Here is a 20,090-nt window from a genome sequence, read left to right on the forward strand (position 1 = left end):
ATTTTCTGATGCCAGAACCAGGACATTTAATAGGAGTAAGACCAAACACTCTCACTTTTACTAAGTTAGAGGACAAACTGACCTCACCACCAGTGACTGCCTTCATGAGATGCCTAAAGCTGAAGGAGTCCAAGCATCCCACTTTCTGTTTATTCTACTGGTGGACTTGACAACACTGTAATGGAAAAAAAAGAAGAATTTTCATTGAGATGGGGAGGTTTGAAAGATTTTCTAACAAGACATAAATATTTACAGCCTTAATGGCCAAAGGATGGGAATTCTTATATTCCTTCTGGTTCAGATATTTATTCCCTAAGCTATTAATACAATTATTCTTTTGATTTGGGTTTAGTAATTTTAAGTTTCAAATTTCTAAATCTATGATGTGCACAATTGATTATGACCTAATACAAAACTACACTGTTCACTATTAGCATAATCATTTCCCAAAGGTGTAACACTTCTTCTACACACAAATTATATTTCACATGATATTTCAAGTATGAAAATAAGAAGGAACAGCCCAGGGAGGAAGGTTTTATTTACTTCATAGAATCATAAAATGCTTGGGGTTGGAAGGGACCTTGAGGATCATTGAGTTCCAGCCCCAATGCCATGGGCAGGGAGATTTTCCACCAGACCAGGTTGCTCAGAGCCCCATCCAACCCAGCCTTGAATATTTCCAGGGATGGGAGTCCACAGCCTCTCTGGGCAACCTCTTCCAGTGCCTCAGTCTCGTAGTAAAGAATTTTTTCATAATACCTGACCTAAACCAAGGTTTTTCAAGTAAAGGTGACTCAAGAAGACAAGGTGGAGAGGAGAACTCCAAAACACAAAGCTGTTCTTGACACAGGAACACTGTGGAAGAAAGGAGGAAGTCCTCCCTCCTTAAAATTTTGAAGCAATGCAAGAAATCAGATAAGTTTTTCTTTCACTTCACAATGGTTTAAAGCTGCTCAGTCTTTTATTAGAAACTTTAATAATGTGCTTTAACAATTCTATCATGACATACAGTGTATACATTTAATACATGCTTTCACTGTAATTCCTGCTGAATGTTAAACCCCTCGTGTCATGGCAATTATACAGGATGAAGTTCCTGTATAATTCTAAATGAATTCTAAATTAATGACTTCCTTCAGATACACTCTTATTCTGCAGCATGAACAAAATGGAAGCTATAACTGAAAAGTTGCAATTTTTCTGCACCTTTCTTACTACATTTCAACCCTTGAACATGGTAATACTACTTAATATTACCATTAGGGAAAAGAATACTGATTTTGTTGAATACACTTCATTTTTATCGTAATTTGACCTCATACATAACTCAATCTAGCCAGGTTGTAGAAGATTTTTAAATATTTACAGGAAGGATTGAGTGAAAATGTTTTATGTTGATGCACCAGCACTTTAACTCATGTAAGGAAAAGCCTGTAATGGTATTGCAAATAATGCCAGCTGAAGATCTGGCCCAAAATGTAGTGTATATTCAGTTTAACAGAGGAGTCACTGAGACAGAAAAATCATTAAAAATCAAATATTTTGTGCTTACTGCACGTTCCCCTAAGAAAAGTGAATGTATGTTATACTTACTACAGGCACATGTCTATTGTTTCATTTGAGATTCTAGCTAAAAATGTATTTTTTAAAAGACCAGTTTCCACACATTTAGACTGGACAGCACTGGGTTGTGTTACACAAGTTCCCTGGTGGCACTACTGTTTACCTTCTTCTCTCACATGGCCTGTACAATCAACAGTAGGCCAGCTATTAGGAAGTCACTGCAATATAAAAATATTTATGAAATACCAAGGACAGTCAAATACTCAATTTACAGTAAGAAACAGCAGAGCAGAATGATGGAATTCCTCAACAAGTAACCTGAAAATACCATTAAAATATAAATCTACATGATTCTCCCCTTAATTTGGAGCTCTCCTTTCTGCCCCTATTCACTTCCTCTGTCTCTGAAGCCAAGTTTCTGAACCTGCATTGATTAAGAATGAGATACCTGTAACATGATACGCTTGCAGTGATCCTATAGATTGCTGTTAACAAGCAGTCCATCACAAATGTGGTTTTTATTAAGTTTTATTACTTTCAGGATGTTAATTTTGGTACGGGCTTATTTTCCTCATTTTATGCAAAACCCCTACCCATGATGTAAAACAAACGGTGCTGGGGAGGTGGAAAAAAAATACAAGTGAGGTAAAATAACATTGCTAGAACAATGCTGAATATTTAAATATTCAGCATTAATCTGAAATAGGGGTTTTTTTTGGCAATTTTACAATGACTAATTGAAGAAGGCAGAAGCCTTGATAGACAGAAGCCCTATCAAGACTCTCTGACATTATTCATATTGCACAAGGCTACAGAGATATAAACTATATTATATATGACAATAGAAATTAATATTCTAAATCCTGTGTGCTACATGAGAAATATGTAAGAGTTCTTAATCAAAGAAAACCCTTAGTTGAGAATATAACCCAAATCCAAGTAACTTCAGACTTCTCAGAGGATGGTGAATTTAACACAGGATCATCAGTTATCACATGAAAACTGGAAAAAGGACAACACTGCTCTTCACAATCTGATATGGAAAACAAAAAGAGTTACTTAGTTATTTAGATCTTTTATTTTATAATCTATGAAGAGAATTGTAGTACTCCAGGGACTACAGAGGACTTCAAATGTTAAGAACTTAAATTAACAATTAAAAAAAAAAATCACATTAAATATTCTATAATTCTAAAAGTTAAACATCTTAAGAAATTACAGAATTTAGTTTGCCTTTATACCTTGTCAGCATTTATGTACATATATATTTCCATACACTCTGATATTAAGTTCTTTATGAAGGAAGTAGGGATCTTGGCTTAGTGGCATGAAAATTCAAAGCCTTGAAGAGGTTGCTATGAGCAGGACATGAGAATCAGATTTTACAGGAGACACGGACTGTAAGGTTTAAGGAGGAAAAAAAAAAAAAAAGAGTCCAAATACTTAAATGTTTCCATGGAGTAGCAGTTTCTATCTCTATCACAGATCAACACACAACCCCCACAAGTTTAGAGTCCTTTATTTGATGGTTGTATAATTTGAAACATCTGGAAAACCTGATTTTCAAAAGAAGTGACCTCTAAATTAAAGGTGGAAGTTCAGTTAGCAGAAGCTACATACTAAATATTTAAATACTACATAAATGATGACTATAAACCAGGTGATGAGCCTCTCAGTTTAGGCATTCAAAAATTATTGAGCTCAGCTTCTCAGTTAACCACCCAAAAATTAAAAGTAATTCTGGTCTTGTCAGCATGTTTTTAAGATAAAACTTCTTACAGTGGTGAAAACTACAGACATGCACATTAAATCAGCCTATATATGCTCTTCTGCTACTGAAACTGCTGTAGCACTCATCATTCTTATTGCTCTCCCTGCCTACATTCTCTCTTCACCACATCTTTCTTGGGGATTATGAATTACTTTTTTTCCTTAGATTATTTGTTTAATTAATTGTGATCTCTGACCCTACCCTCCAATATCTGCAGCTTCTCCTCTGTGCAGAATTGCCAGTAAATTAAATAAGAACTTTCTATTCCATCATCCAGATTTTTAATGATAGATAATAATGCACAGCAGGGGATAAATCCTTGAAGAACCAAAGCTGATAAACCTGACAAGTTATGAAGCAAATACCAACACAGATCAGTTTTAAGTTTTCCAGCCACATTTAGTCCCACTTTAGAATATTATCATCTACCCTATGTGTTCTCAGACCCTGAGAATATCAGAGTAGCTTCTTATTTATGTTAGGTGTTCTTACAGCTCTTTCATCACCAGCTCTATACATTAAACTACACGTCACAGCAAGCCTTTCCTTCGTCCACAATTCCAGACTATATCATACATATACTCTTGTTTGGAGCCAACTGCAACATATTCAGCTAAAGTAACATGTACCTCAACAGAATGGAGTATAATGGAACACTACAAATAAATCTACCATTTTAAACAAGTCTCAGCTACAGCATGGGCAGCAGCTTTGATCCAGTATCACATTTCATCATGTGGCATTAAGTACTGTGTAATCAAAATGCAAATATTTATAAAAATAAAAGAATGTAAGGGCCACAATGCTTTTGCTTCCACTTCAATTTTCTAGGTCCCCTCATTTTAATTAGAAATGTTTTGAAAAACTCTACAAACACTTTATCAAGGTTCTTACATAAATTAAGACAGGCTGCACAAAACAACTCTCAATACAGGATTAAAAATATGTATGCGTCTGCTTCAAAGGCTCGTTGTCTACAGCATTAAGGCAAAATGTTTATGTTTCTCCCACTAAACATATATCCATAACTCATATATAAATAAATTCTCAGTGCCTCAGATGGAAGGGTTATATAACACTGCCTTACTGCCCATTTTCATTAAAAGCTATGATTCTTGGTATGTGGTACCAAATATAGCAAAAATGTGGTATTAAGAAAAAGTGACAAACTCTTGGAGATTTTTCAGTTAAATCTAGAGTTTTCACTGTTTATATATGACAAAGATGTAAAAGTTAGTGATGGGGGTTGAATGAAATGGCCTGAAGTGATTTCAAAGTAAGCATAATTTCAAGCATATGAAACTCTCTTCAGGCACTAAATAGATTTCATCTGGAGTTGGTGTAGATTTCTATCACTCACATCCAATAAAGAGTAATTAAAACAGAGATGAGACAGATTGGCATCTGGGAATCAAGGGAATCAAGAGCCTATTTCTCTATGGTAGCCTAAACCAGCTTGGACTGTTTATCACTGCAGAACAGCCTGAAGAGACAGGACTGGGCTCTCCATAAATATCAGAACACTAAATGCCAAAGATAAGTAAAGGATTTTTTTTAAATTAAAAGGTAATTTAGACCCTCAGGAAGAAATGCATACTAAATAGGAAGAAGTTATATCAGAAATTGGAACGTTGCCTACTAGAACCAGAATGTTCTCATTCTTCCAGTATAAGCAAAAGGAGCAAAAAACTGAATTTCTCAAAAGGATGTGAACAAGCTCATATGACTCACTTTGATAGCACAGGACTAAAACTGATGACCCAGTCAGTCTTTCTAATCAAAATTTTGTTATGCTTAAATGGTTTCTTAAAAAACATCTAGGACTTGAGGCCAGATACTTATTTATGAAAACATACAAGCACATGGGTCTAATAATGTCAAAGGTAGGCTGATTCACTCCAGGGTCTAGTACATAGTTTTCAATTATTTAAATTTAAGTAGGGAGCACATACTGATTACCATTTTTTGATAGGGATAACTCTCAAGCTAAGTAGGTGTTTTGTTGTGCCTGCATCCATGAACAAGCAAGAACCAATTGGGGTTGTGAAAGTTGAGGGAAACCTTAGCTGCAATGACTAAAACATTGTGGAGTTTAAAATCCTGAGTCAAGTGAGCAAGATAAATTTAAAAAATTATTATCCTGGCCTTCAAGAAGGTAGATCTTGCCTTGTTCAGGGACCTGTATGGCAGGACACATGGAATACTACCATGAAGGACAACAGGTCCAAGAAGAGCTGGCTGATTTTCAAGGGCAACATGATCAAAGCACAAGAATGGTCCTTCCTGACACTCAGGAAAACAAGAAAGTATGGAAGAATACCACAGGAGATGGACAATACAACTTGAAGAAAGAAAGACTCTTTCTGAGCAGGGAGGCATGAAGACATGAGAACTGAAGCTCAGCAGAAGCCAAAACTACCTAGAGATATGAAAATGAAAAATTAGGAGGGCTTCAGTACCAGCAGCAAAAAAAACCCAACAAATAAGTCTAAAGAAGAGGTGATACCACTGCTTAACAGGGCAGTGGATCTAGTGATAAATGAAATGGAAAATCTGATGTATTAAGTGCCTTTGGTTTCTGTTTTTATTGGCTAAGTTTTTTTCTTAGGTGTCCCAGATCCTTCAAGTTAACCTGTAGGAGTAAAGCATTGCCCACAACAATGATCAAATCAGAAACCACTGAAGCTCATTCTGTAAATACAAGTCCATGGGCCTAGAAAGGCCCATCAACTGTCTTGGCTGGCTGATTGCATTGCAAGGCTGCTCTCCACTGTCTCCAAAAGATAATGGGAATTGTGGGAGGTCCCAATGACTGGAAAAAGGCCATCTTTAATGAGAGCAATGAGGAACCAGGCCACCACGTGCCACTCAGCCTTGCCTCTGGTCCTAGGAAGGCCCTGAAGAAAGCCTTCTGAGATGTCATTTCTGAGCACATAAAGGACAAAAAAGTGACTGAAAACACCCAGTGTGGATTCATTGGATAAACTGGGTCTAACTAATCTAAATGCCTCAAAGGATGAGTAATACATGATGTTTCATTTTAGCAAAGCCATCAAGAGTGTCCTGTAATATCACTATAGCAACATTGGTGAGACACAGGCTAAGTAAGCGGATAAAGGGGATGGAAAATCAGTTGTATTCTCATACAAATTGTGTTCTGATCAGTAATACTAAGTCCAGCTGGCGGCCAGTTACTATGGTTATGCCTCAGATATCAAAATTGTGTCTATCTACTCTTCAATATCATTTAATTCTCTTCCACATCCTTATTAACAATCAGCAGAATGGGACAGGGTGACATTCTGCAGTGTCATGAATGATGATACATGAGGGAGCACCCTATATGCTGGAGGGCAAGGGTGATCTTCAGAGGGACCTCAAATGACTGAAGGAAAGAGACAGCTGAATGTTCTTGAAACTGAACAAAGGCAAATTCAAAGTCACTGGACAGTGTGTTTGACTTCTGAATACCTACAAGAATGGAGATTCCACAGCTCCCTGGTGAAATCTGAGCCACTCTCACAGTTCAGAAGTGGTTCTTGATGTTCATACAGAGCCTCCAGTTTAAGCCCACTGCCTCTAGTCACTGGGCACTACCTAAACGAAGCTGGCTCCATCCTCTCTGCATCCTACCTTCAAGTATTGCCCTGCCTTGATGAGATCCCCCTGAACCCTCTCTTCTCTAGGCTGAACTTCCAGCATTCTCAGCCTCTCCTCATACAATGGACGCTTCAGTCATTCCAGCCCCTTAATCCTTTTAGTGGCCTTGGGATTTTTGGTTACCCTAGCACAAGAACAACAGCATCTACAGAAGAAAGTACAATGGAGACCCACAAATAGTCACAAGGCTGAAGCTCCCCAGAGTATGAGGAGTGACTCAAAGAAAAGGATTTGTTTAGCTGTAAGAGAGCTCTGCTGTCTTCAGCTATCTAATGGGAGACACCATGATCCTCCACCCTTGGAGAGCTGCCAGAGCCCTGAGCAACCAGATCTAGTTGGAAGACTGGACTAAGTGGCACTGAGCAATCCCTTCTAACCTGATACAGGAAAAGTGTATCAAACAGTGTTTTCCATTTTTCTGCATATCTATCAGACTATGTTTTACCACTTAGTAATAGAAGTACCAGTTTAAGTGGCATTTAAGTTTTTTTTCTGCTACATAAACACAAGTTTTTTTTCTGCTACAGTCTCTCCGAATTATGGGATGATAGGAACAGAACAGAGCATCTATCACACTAAAAACATGTCAAGGGTATTAACCACTATGAAAGAGATTGCTATAAGCACACATACCCTTTTATGGATAAAGAGAAGAAGAAAATGTTTGCAAGAACACTTGCCTGATTTGTTACCCCATTATGGAAAAACTGATCTAACAATACTGCAAAGATTGGATATATAAACACATAGATAACCATGTGAAAGAATTGTAGACACTGCAACAGTTAATTGGCCCTGCATAAGCTACATATGCATTTGTTTTACATAAATTACACCACTCTTATCATGACACAAGTAGGGTTCTCTCCTTTCTTACAGATGCTGAACCATGTAGAAAGTATGTACTTCCATTAAGGAGTTTCCATTTCTCTCTCAGGAAAGTAGTGCTGGACAAAGACAAATATGTCAGCTAAATAATTGCCTGGACTTTTGCAAGTATAATTCAGTGAATCTCACCTCTGAAAGTGATACATACAGGCAGATATAACTGCACAGAAGAACACAACACCTAACTCTCCATTTATTGTTATGAAATACTGATACTACAGCAACATCATACACTGCTCAATGTGCATTTAAATGTATAGATAGAGCCAGCTGATTTTCACTTGCAGAGAGAACCTGTGAATACAGTGTACTGAGGAATTAGCTACAACAGTTTTCACACAGTTCAGGCAGGGCAGGGAAACTCCAAAAAAACAGATTTGAAATTATTTGGTAGGTTAACTGATATGCACAAAGGAAGAAATTGCTGTAATCAACACAAAGTCCTGGAACCACCTGCCCACAGGAAGCCAAAGAGGCACATCCTACATATATGAAGTCCAGTGGGGTTTGATTGCTTGACAAAGCATGCACACAATGGTAAATGCATGTCTAGACTAGTATCATATGTCAAAAAACCACAAATACTTTACTCAGATGTTTATTCTGAAAAGATTGAAGATATTTGCAGCAGAGTTTTGTCGGCCACAGACTTCTATGGATGATAGGAGCAGATATCTATAAAACATCTGCTAGATTTTCATCCTGTGGAGCTGAACAGGCATGTAATATTAACTGCTGGCCTGGGAGTCATGCTTTATTCCTGAAGAATTGGATGCAGCCAGTGACATTTCATTACACACAAACCATGGTATCAGGAAAATGTTTAGTTAAAATGTTAATTATTTACAGTAAGCACAACCAATCTAAATTACCTAATTTCAACCTAAATAGGTGAACTGTTCATGCAAGTCTTAAGAAAAAAGCACTTTTGGCACCAAAATTCTCCTATTTTTCATACACTTTAGTGTTTGCATTACATACATACATACATATATATATACACACCACTGACATATGAAATACCAAAAAAACTGGTGACTACTTAAAAGAATCTTTAATCCATGGGCTGTATGAGCCACTAACAAAGATGGTGTATGAACCGGTTTTTTTATTACTTTACAATGATCCTCAAGATTTTTATCTCTTTGAAAAGCAAAAGTAACTATAAAAGTATAGATTCATACAGTGATATTTCATCAGCCTGAATATAGGAATGTTGTAGTATCTTCATTTTCCTTTGTTCTTACTTCAGGGGAACTTGGCATGACTCATGGAGTAATGTTGTATACAACAGCTTCCTATGACAGTGTAAATCAAATAACTTCAAATGAAGTTCTTATATTGTAACCAACTAAACATACTGATATATCAAATTACAGAAATTTTATTAGTTTTAAAGGGGAATTCTGAAACTAAGGTTGAATAAAATTTCTATTAAGCCAGTTAGTTTGGTGAGAAAGTTCAAAGCTGATACTTCCAGAAACATTTTTTACAAGTTGAGATGAAAACATTTGTTATGTGCAGTGGACAGAAAAATTGTATAAACCAATGAAAATATTCCTCTTTTCAGATTTAGCTCCAGATAACTAGTTACCATTCCTGGCAGCTGCATAAATCAGATACCAGCCCTTAAACTTACCAGTCCAGCACCAGTTATTTTATTCTGGAGTCAAGAAAGATTAATTTTATTTAATGTAAATTTCTCATCTGGGCATTGCCACAGTCAATATATGCTGGGATAGACTACATTGAGCATGCTGCTTGTTTCACTCCATTTTGCATTCTGCCTACATATATGTGTTCACTTTCAGTCACCGGTCCTCTCACCGGTGCCTAAAAACTTACTTTGAAAAAAAAAACCAACCAACCAAACCAAAAAAAGAAAATCAGAGATATTAGATGGAACAAACATATGGTTACCATTTAGCCATGAAACAATACCTTATTTAAGGTCAGTTCCCTCATAATTATCATAGGAATAGATATGTCTCTGTGGAAAGATGGTATTTCTGATCACACTATTTTTTCCTTGGCCCTTCAAAGTCCTCCAACTTCAAATCTTAACCATAAAGGTATATTTTAAGGTAGCCTTTAAAGCTTTTAAGAATACATTACTTCTAATTCTAATCCTCTAGCCAGTTTTATTGTAGGTGAATTTATGCTTTTTCAGGTTGGGGTATAAAAAGATTACTACTTCTCAATCATGCATTAAAATTTTATTGTGCTTGGATAACAAGAACTACAGCAATGGGAAAGTTCCTCTTCCAAAGTAGGAAAACAAATGTGGCATCTTTCATCTCAACAACTGTGTTTCCAATGTATTTTGAATATTAAACTTCCTACTTGAATTAATAAAAAGAAAAAAATCAGAAAAAAAAACATTGCGATTGTTCATTTTGTTTCTGCTATATTTTCAGTGTGAGGGCAAGTGTGTGATGAATTGTCTCCCTAAGAATCACTAGTTCATTTTTCTTCTTAATTCCTGACACTTATAATTCCCCAAACACAGTGAAAATAACCATACTGACTAAGTTTCAGAAGGCATAAATAAAAAGCAATACATAAGTCAAAAATCTGATTTAGCTTTTAGTATTTGCAATGTCATATGACTAGGAAAAGATCTACGGTGCTTCTGCAGGAAGGACAGTTAATAAATTGCCTTTATAAGCTTAACCATGTTTCAAAAGAATAACCCAAAGGAACAGAAAATAAGCATACCATTATACAGAATGGTTTAATGGTTTTCTAAAATTCCACTATTTAAAGTACACCCCAGTTAAGCAAACATGTCACTAGTTAGTCTTTGCTCAGAATTAAAGAAAATTTTCAGAGCCAGGATGCCGTTCCCTGAACCATGGGGGCTTCAAAAACGAGGAAAGAAACATGGAATCTTTGCAGGAGAAAATCATACCTCTACTTTTTCCTGAATATTAGACATGATATGATGTACTGAAAAGAAAAAGATAAAAAGTGAAAAAATAGTCAATAAGGAAGAGACCTAGCTAAAAGGTCTGGATTCTTAACCCATGGTCATTTGAAACATGAATAAATGCTAGATGGGTTTCTGAGTAACCTGGAAAATGAATGAAAAAGGCTAGAAAAAAGTTCTTTTTGCAAAACTTACTCAGACTGATTTCAGAAAAAACATTTTACTAATGAAGCATGTTCAAAATACAGCAGTTACAAATAATTTAAACAGAAACTTTCTAATTTATTCAAGATGTAAACAATTCTTTTGAGTCCACATTCAGAAAGCATCAACAATTTAGGACACAAATTTAAGAGAAGGTAAGCTGAGAACAGGCCCGTTTGATGCCAAGGTTTCTCCAGGACCAAATCAGTTGAAGCAAAGTAACATGAAAGCAGACAGCAGAGCCTCACCACAAAGTACCACTCATGCTACCAGCTCATGTTGACATGGCCACTAAAACAAAGCTCCCACAAAAGCTATCTAAATTTTGCCTTTTGGTAAGAGAAAGAAGCAGGTCTTGTAGACAGCTTTAGTCCAGAAATGTATTCTAAGCATGTGCAGTTGCATACAACTTCATGTACTAACAGCTTACAACATATTTATTAAATTTGCAACACGGCAGTGTCTGGTCATTACCTTCTTTCCCTCATCATCCTCGGATATCTTATATACCCTAAATATTTAGGCATTTCCTCCTGCTCTTAGGCATTTATTTACTCGATTGGTGACATCTCAGAAAAACAGAGAATGCCAACGGGAAAGGCAAGTCATTGAAAGGACAGGCACCCATTGTTTCGTTTTCCGAATGCTTTCCAACACCTTCCTTTTGTTCTCAATTTGTGTGTTCTTGAGCAAGAAGAATCTTTGAAACAGGAATTTCTGAAGAACATCTGGATCATTCTGACGAGTCCCTCATGGAGCTGGAGCCATGTTCAATTGCACCCTCACTGGCAGCGTTGTCGGGAACCTACTGGGCAGAACGGTGCGGAGAAAGAATGAAAATTCATTCCCTTATGTACTACAGGAGGCTTAGTCCTCTGATTGCCTTTGCTCAGCACAAAGAAAAGTCCTCAATCCGTGGTAAACCGTAACTATTGCTTTTGGCAGGTTTCTAAACACAAGGGGGAAAAAAAAAAAAAAAAGCGATGGGGTGGACAGACGATGTCTAGTTTACTTCTGTTCCCTTCCCCCTCCCCGATGAGCAGCTCTATCTGCAACCCATGTGGCTGGGAGGCAGCCACAGCCGGTTCCAATTCCTACTTTCCCACTCTGCGCCCCTGCTCGCTGCCGGGGCTGAGCCCAGCCAGGACCGGCCGCGGGCTTCCTCCCCCCGCCGCGCCGTCCTCCCTCTCCCCCGCTCCATCCGATCCTCCGGTCCCCCAGGGCACAGTGTGGGAAGTACGAATTTCCGCTGAGTTTTCTCGGCAACTTTCGGAGCTCGTCTTTCTCCCGCTCCGCCCGCCGCCCCCCTGCCGTCCCCTCCCCGCCCGTCCCCTCCGCCCCTGGAGAGCCGGCGGAGCAGCCGCACCGCTCCGTAGCCCGCCCGCCCCCCGCGGCAGCGCCGGCTCCGCCACCGCCGCCCCGCGGGCCGCGAGGGGCGGCAGAGCCCGGCCGGCGGCCCCGGCAGCGCTCCCGGCCGGCTCGGGCGAGCCCATGGTGCCGGGCACCGCGACCTGCAGCCGCCGCCGCCGCGCCTGCCTGCCCGGTGCGCAGCTCAGCCCGGCGCGGAGCAGAGGAGGGGCCCATTAGCAGCCGCGGAGGAGGCGGAGGGGATGCCGGAGAGACACAAAGCCGGCGGGGGAAGCAGCCCACGGCTCGTCCCGGGATGGGGGCGCCGCGCCGGGTCCGCCTGATGGCGCTGCCGCGGGTGCTCTGGGGCTCCGTCCCCCTCATCCTCCTGCTGCTGCCCGCGGCCGAGCCCATCTGCCCCGAGCCATGCGACTGCCAGCAGCACCAGCACCTCCTCTGCACCAACCGGGGCCTGCGCTCCGTGCCCAAGACTGCCGAGCCGCAGGATATCCTCACCTACAGCCTCGGGGGCAACTTCATCGCCAACATCTCCGCCTTCGACTTCCACCGCCTGGCAGGGCTCCAGCGCCTGGACCTGCAGTACAACCGGATCCGCTCGCTGCACCCCAAGGCCTTTGAGCGCCTGGAGCGGCTGGAGGAGCTTTACTTGGGCAACAACCTGCTGCCAGCGCTGGCCCCTGGCACGCTCAGCACCCTGGCCAAGCTGCGCATCCTCTACGTGAACGCCAACGAGATCGGCCGTCTCAGCGCTGCCTCCTTCTCCGGCCTCGGCAGCCTTGTCAAGCTGCGACTGGATGGCAACGAGCTGGGCTCGCTGGGCGATTCCACTTTCTCAGGGCTGCCAAACTTACTCTATCTGCACCTGGAGTCCAACCGCATCCGCTGGCTGAGTCGCGGCGCCTTCACTGGCCTGGCCAAGTTGCGCTTCCTCGACCTCTCAGGGAACCAGCAGAGCTCCCTTCGCCACCCAGATATCTTTGGGCCGCTGCGCTCCCTTCACACCCTGCTGCTGGCCAGCAACAGCCTGCGGCAGCTGACGGGGGGGCTCTTCCAGCACCTGCCCGGCTTGGCGAAGCTCTCACTCAGTGGCAACCGACTGTCTCACCTGGCCCCGGATGCTTTCAGGGGGCTGGGCTCCCTGAAGGAGCTGCGCCTGGAGGGGAACCTGCTGAGCCACCTACCTGCCACCCTGCTGGAGCCGCTGGACAGCCTGGAGGCACTGGACCTGAGCCGCAATGCACTGACCGCCCTGCACCCGGCCGCCTTCGGCCGCCTCGGCCGCTTGCGGGAGCTCAGCCTGCGCGACAACGCACTGGCCACGCTCCCCGGCGAGCTCTTCGCCTCCAGCCTGGCCCTCTACCGCCTGGAGCTGGAGGGGAACGCCTGGAGCTGCGACTGCCGCCTTCGCGGCCTCAAGCGCTGGCTGGCGGCCTGGCACTCCCAGGGCCGCCTGCTCACCGTCTTCGTGCAGTGCCACCTGCCACCCGCCCTGGCCGGCAAGTACCTCGACTACCTGCAGGATGCCCAGCTGTCGCTGCCGCAGGACGGCGGCCCCTGCCCCGACGGTGCCTCTCCCTCCCCGCCACCCCCCGAGGGACTCGGTGGCAACAACAGCGCAGCGGGGCTGCCCCCAGGGCCACCTCCGGCCGCCTCCACCGCCCGCCTGATGATGGGGGTGCCCATGGCCGCCAGCCCCACGCCGGCACCGCTGCCCAGCGCAGCGGCGTGGCCCCGACGGGCCGCTGCCAACGGGGTCCCGCCGCTGGTGTCCGACCCGTGCGACTTCAACAAGCTGTTCCTGCACAACCTGTCGGTGGAGGCGGTGGGCTCCAGCTGGGTGACGGTGCGCTGGGCCGTGCGGCCGCACCGCAGCCCCCGCCTGCTGGGGCCGGCACGATTCCGCCTCCTCTTCGACCGCTTCGGCGCCGCCGTCAAGTTCCAGCGCTTCGTGTACTTGCCCGAGCGCGGGGAGCCGGCGGCCACGCTGCGGGAGCTCCGCCCGGACACCCCGTACCTCGTCTGCGTCGAGGGCGTCCTGGGCGGCCGCGTGTGCCCGGTGGCGCCGCGGGACCACTGCGCCGGGCTGGTCACGCTGCCCGAGGGCGGCACCGCGGCGGCGGCGGCGGGCGGGCCCCGCGGCCCCGACCAGCAGCTGCTGACGCTGGTGCTGCTGGCGGTGAACGCGCTGCTGCTGCTGGCGGCTCTGGCCGCCTGGGCCGCCCGCCTGCTGCGCAAGAAGGTGCTGGGCCGTCGGCGTCGGAAGGCGGCCCCGGTCCACGTGCGGCAGCTCTACTCCACACGCCGCCCGCTCCGCTCCATGGGCACTGGAGTCTCCGCCGACTTCTCGGGCTTCCAGTCCCACCGGCCGCCCCGCGGCGCCGCCGCCTGCGCCCTCAGCGAGGCCGACCTCATCGAGTTCCCCTGCGAGCGCTTCATGGACAGCGGCGGCGGCCGGCACGGGGACGAGCACCTGCTGCAGCGCTTCGCCGACTGAGGGCCCCGGAGGCCCGGCGGGGGAAGGCGGCCCTCGGCCTGCGGGGCCACGGTGCGGGCCCAGGGGTCGCGGCCTCTGAGGCGCTGCTTTCAGCCGCCCGTAGTGCGGGCCGGGGCTGAGGCTGCCCGTAGCACGGGGTTACCTCTGCCGGGACCTCGCCGTTTTGTCAGGAATCATCACTAACCCAAGGAAAAGCCCCGACAGGCGGTAACTGTGCCTTGCCATGAGGAGTAAGCGGCGGGAGCTACTGCCAACAGCAGCCAGTGCCGCCCTTAAGGAAATTTAGAGCTGTTAATTTAAATGTGCTCTTTTACAGGTGGTTTCCTCCGACTGCAAGTTGGGAACAAGTTACAGCGAGCGGCCTGGTCCTGTGTGAGGAGCTTTGAACAGGTCTTTCCAAGGCCCCAGCCCTTCCTAATCAAAAAATTTGGATCGAGGGCCATCTTTTAATTGAACTGTGTGCAACTGAGGGCTGGAAATGTAGGGAGTTTTGCTGAATAGTTTGAAGGCTGTGCCGTTTCAACTCAAACCGAATGTGAGGCAATTTAATGTGCACAAGTGTGCTTTTATACTTTTCTGTAAACGAGAAACAGTAATGCAGCTGGTTAGTTCTACAGGAATATATTGCTGACACCACTAAGAAAAAACTAACATATTTTTTGTAGAATGTTTACAAATGAGCTATTTTTAAACTTTTTTTGAATAAATACTGTTTGGTACTTGTACACATTAATGTGTGCTGTTGTTGCCTGGGTCCATGATGGTCAGCAGATCGCTGACCCTCACATAATTCATCTTCATTTCTAAATGGGTGGGTGCAGAGGTGAACTCTTGATGGATAAATAATCATTGGTGCCTTACTTCAGAAACAATAATAGGTGAGAATATTTCAGGAATGTGAAACAATTATCCTAACAGGCAATTCTCTCTTACCCTTAGCCTACTAAAGTTAGAAGCTTTGTGTACCTCACTGTGAAATAAGACATTTTGTGTATTAATCTAGATTATGTGTTTTGTGTAGCTGAGTGAGTAATGGTAGAGTTAAACCCTTATGCAGTAGTGTATAATGTTTGAGTTGTTTTGGTTTGTTGGTTGTTGTGGGGTTTTTTAAAATTAGGATTTTGCTTTTGGTTTCTGAGCAATGCTAATCATTTTATGGTCAGTTGCTCTCTACTTCTCAGACTTTTTCCTAAATATTTACAGAATGTGGTTCTGTTATTACAAAATGTGGTGGTTTAGTTTACATTAATAATTCTCTCTGTGTGGTCTACAAATGAGTGAGTTAAAGAGGTCCAAATCAGGATTGCACTTTAAATGCAAATGTTTTAGATGGAGTTCGGTAAATTGTTGAGACCACTGATACAACTTCTGCTCCTTTGAATTTAATGTGCAACCTCAGATGACCTCTTGTGGAACTGAATGGCTTGAAGGAAGCGTTAGTCTACTATGGAGACATTTGTCTCAATATCAAGCATTCATTGCTGACCCGAGGTGTTCGTGACTACAAGTTGTTTATTACCATAATTGCAAGTAAGCAATTTGGGGCTTTTCTCTCTCTCTCTCTCTCTCTCTTTTTTTTTTTCTTTTAATTTTTTCAGATGAACAAGTGTTTACAAAAGATACCATAGTAACTGGTACCTTCAGTTGGAGTTCAGTGACTGAATAGAGAGAAAAGACTTTATGTTCTTAGGGAGAGAGTGTAGAGATCATTTGCCTTAATCTTGGTCTTTTCCGTTTAGAAAGAAAAAAAAAATCAAAGTCTTGTTTCTTGGGTCAGTAGCAAGAAATCCTTTGGGATTCCATTTTGACAGGCTGTAGTTTTCATGAACATCAGGGGCCAAACTTGGTTGTCAGTACATAGATTAAAATTCACTGCAATAGACACAATGTTGTATGGAATTAAAATTGAGGGAATGCAGTATCAGACTTAATTTTTTGTTAAGAATTTTAAATTTCTGTTCTTTTGGACACCTGGGTGCTTTTGGCCATTTATGATTGTGGAATACACCACTGTTTGTTGTTAGAAATGCAGTGGGATTATTGAGTAAAGCTGTGTATCACACTAACGTTAGCTCTATCACTGGATATTCTTCCAATGGGAGATGCATAGATGCTGTACATGGTTATAATCAATTGTCAATAAATCCATTTGCTGAAAGAAAATTTGTGTCATACATTGTATCTCATAATGCATCCCTCTTCAATCATAGATTGGCTGTAGCTTCTTCATTTTATGAGCACGAGGACTGTGGACTGTCTCATCATTCTTTCATGTCTTTTCACCATAGGTAATGCTCCCTGTTTTGTTTTTAATATGCTTGGACAGTGCAAACAGTAAAATAACTGAAACAGGCGGTTAGTTTTGAAACAGGTAGACCATTGTCTCAGGATAGACTGATAAGGTGCTGTTATATCAGTGAACTATTGAACCTTTATGAGGAAAATTAAGAAATAAAGAGTGTTTGGGATCCTATTAGTAGTTTATTCTCACTGGAAGTTACAGTTCTGAGGGGTTTTCATTATTATCAGGCTAATGATATCAGCATGTCTTTTTCAGCCTATGCATGTTGTTTTAATTAAGAATTCACTGCTTCTATTTGAATTTTTGCAAACATCTGGAGAAATGCAAGAATGAAATGGAATTGGCTTTTTGTTCCAGCGTAGGAGAAGTAGATACATTGATCTGCACAACAGCAACAACAAAAAGCTGTTGACTTTTTAAAAGCCACAATTTCTGTAACTCTAGGAATACTTAAAGGCTTTGTCTGCAGATATTACTTGCAGCATTTTTGCAGGGAGGGAACTGTACTAGCAGGTGGTTGAGGAAAGAAATGTCCTTTGAATGTGACCTTTGAATGACTGAAAAACGTAAATATAACATGGCTCTGTTTTTACCAGTAGTATTTGTATGTATTTGGGTCCTTTTTAAAGTAAGCTCCTTTCTAAAGGATGACCGTAAAAACAGCCCTTTCTAAATGGATGGATCTGCCCTCAACTTGTGCTCAAAATGTTTTTCCTTCTAGCAGAAAAGGAGTTTTACTGCCATGTCTTCTCATGAAATCCATGTAGCTCAGGTAAGAGTGAACTGAGTACTGATCTGCTGAGTAATTTCTGAACATGGTATATATCAAAGATTGAAAATCGCCAAAATACTGCCCCATCAAATTAAGTGGGCTGCTGCTGTGGGGTCTGCAAGAGGTGCCAGGGCTTCCCTAGTGTCAGCACTGCCTGATTTGGCAGCCTCTGCCACCTCCTGCTCCCCCTCTTCAATTCCTGACTTCATCCAGCTGGCATGGTTGGTTGTGCAGCTGGAAGGTGAACTGTGAAACTGATCCTTCTGGAAAATAACCTTTCCTAGCACCTCCCCTCTCCCCTATTTTTCATCCAGCTCAGTTTCTTTGATTCTGCTTAACTCACACAAGTACTGGAAGTAGCAAAATATGGGTGTGTAGTTCAGAGGCAGGAAAAAACAGTCAAAGATGGGAAGCTGCTCAAACAATCTCATTTAGTCTTGACATTCAGTTTGTCCACAGTCTTAGGAAAATCTAGGCTATTCACTAAAATCCTCTGTAGGTGATACAACTTTACTGGAAATCATTAATGATCTGTAGAATTGAAAATGAACTTCTCTTTAAGATCCTGGGAATATGGACATTATAGCATGGGGCTAGAGAGAAACAATCTGAAAAGAACAGAGGTACAATGCTGTCAGTGAATATCTGCATGTGGATGAAAGCCCCTTGTTAAAAAGCACTGCTTGATTATTGGAGCCTGAGCTAGCAGTTCAATTTATTAAAATGTTGATTTCTTTATGCTGTGCTGTTTGCTTTTCACAATGCCACATTTTAAGGTATCATCAACTTTTGAACCCTTAGAAGAAGGGACTGGGTAAAGCATTCATCTTTCTTGTGCCTTCTCCTTTTTGCTCTTTCCTGAAAGAGACTTGAAAAATGAGGATTTGTGAGGAAACAAAAAGTCTGCTCCAGGATATTTATTTGTCTACTCATCAGGATATTTATTTAACTAGTAAACTACATTCTGATTGTAGGAGATGAGTCTACAAAAATAAGTGGTTTCCATGACAGTATACATATTTGTAGAAAACTCCACCAGTGAATGAGAGAAATACTACTTGATTTCCAAAAACCTGGCTGCTCCCACTAATTCATGTTTCTCTGGCTACCAAGGGTATACATATGTTGTGTGAGGTCCACGAGTGAAGCTTTGGTTTAAAGAATTGTTTTTAAAATTAATTAAATAAGACAAATTATGCATGCATAGGGATGTACTTGATTTTTTTATGTGGGCAACTTCTTTGAGACAAGTTGTTTCATAAATGTTGAATCTATAATCTGATATTTTCTTAAGTAGAAATGAGGAATAAGTATCAGGAAACAGTGTGTGCTGGATGTTAGATTTATTCTTTTTTGCTCCATGCTAAATATAGCATAGTTTTGGCAGCCTGTCCAAATACTGCTGTTGTGTTTTTCTCCATAAAAAGTTGAGTTTTCTCAAGTGCATACTTTAATTCCCATAGAAATTAAATTCCTGTAGAAAAATAGTCAATTGTCTTTAAACACAAATATTTATCTTAGTATCATTTTACATGACTTTATTTATAGAGATGCTCCTTGATAAGTCTTTTAAATAAATTGATATCTCATTTGTTTTTACAAACAAGACCATAAGAATTAGAATGAATAATGCAGTATGAATAAATAGTTGGAAGAAAGCTGTTTCAAACATAGCTGAGATATTTACAAACAAAGAGGAATCTGACACTTTAAAGAGACTTTATGAGTTTTTATGCTGTGTTGCAAAGGTGCATTTATTTATGGTTTGATAATCCATGTTTAATAATTTCTAGGAATAAACTGTTTGTTGTCTAGAAATGGGAATACCCCATCATATATAAATCTCAAAAGCTATTGAGTGTTAAAAGAAAAGTTGGGGTACTGTTAAAAGTATTTATTCTCACCAAAGTATAACCTGATTTTTCATTGCAAAGTGCATTTCAAGCTGTTGCCAAGTAAAACTAATAAATTAGCTAATAACTTGTGGTATTTCTTGACTTCAGATATAGGCCTAATCCTGTTCTTTACCAAGGTGTTTTGTTTTGTATTTTAATGTCCAGACAAACATAATCTCTAACCACTTTTTCTTTCCCCCAAAATAATTCAATTTTGTATATATTCAGTATTTCAAAATAC

General features: G+C 42.0%; 1 protein-coding gene and 1 long non-coding RNA gene across 2 annotated transcripts; one reads left to right on the forward strand and one right to left on the reverse strand.

The window, feature by feature from the left end:
- Nucleotides 1-8,696: 8,696 nt before the first annotated feature.
- LOC111923431 (uncharacterized) lies at nt 8,697-12,294 on the reverse strand. Its single transcript, XR_002861079.2, has 2 exons — nt 12,117-12,294; nt 8,697-11,823 (listed from the first exon to the last, which is right to left on the reverse strand). It is a non-coding gene; the product is annotated as an uncharacterized LOC111923431 (long non-coding RNA).
- Nucleotides 12,295-12,437: 143 nt separating this feature from the next.
- TRIL (TLR4 interactor with leucine rich repeats) lies at nt 12,438-17,043 on the forward strand. The gene has a single exon (XM_023946795.2). It carries the CDS (start codon nt 12,682-12,684, stop codon nt 14,878-14,880), a length of 2,199 nt encoding a protein of 732 aa, XP_023802563.2. The 5' UTR covers nt 12,438-12,681; the 3' UTR covers nt 14,881-17,043.
- The last annotated feature ends 3,047 nt before the right edge of the window (nt 17,044-20,090 follow it).

Source organism: Cyanistes caeruleus, chromosome 1 (assembly GCF_971803275.1).
Source record: "Cyanistes caeruleus chromosome 1, bCyaCae1.hap1.1, whole genome shotgun sequence".
In the NCBI taxonomy this organism is placed as follows: Eukaryota; Metazoa; Chordata; class Aves; order Passeriformes; family Paridae; genus Cyanistes; species Cyanistes caeruleus.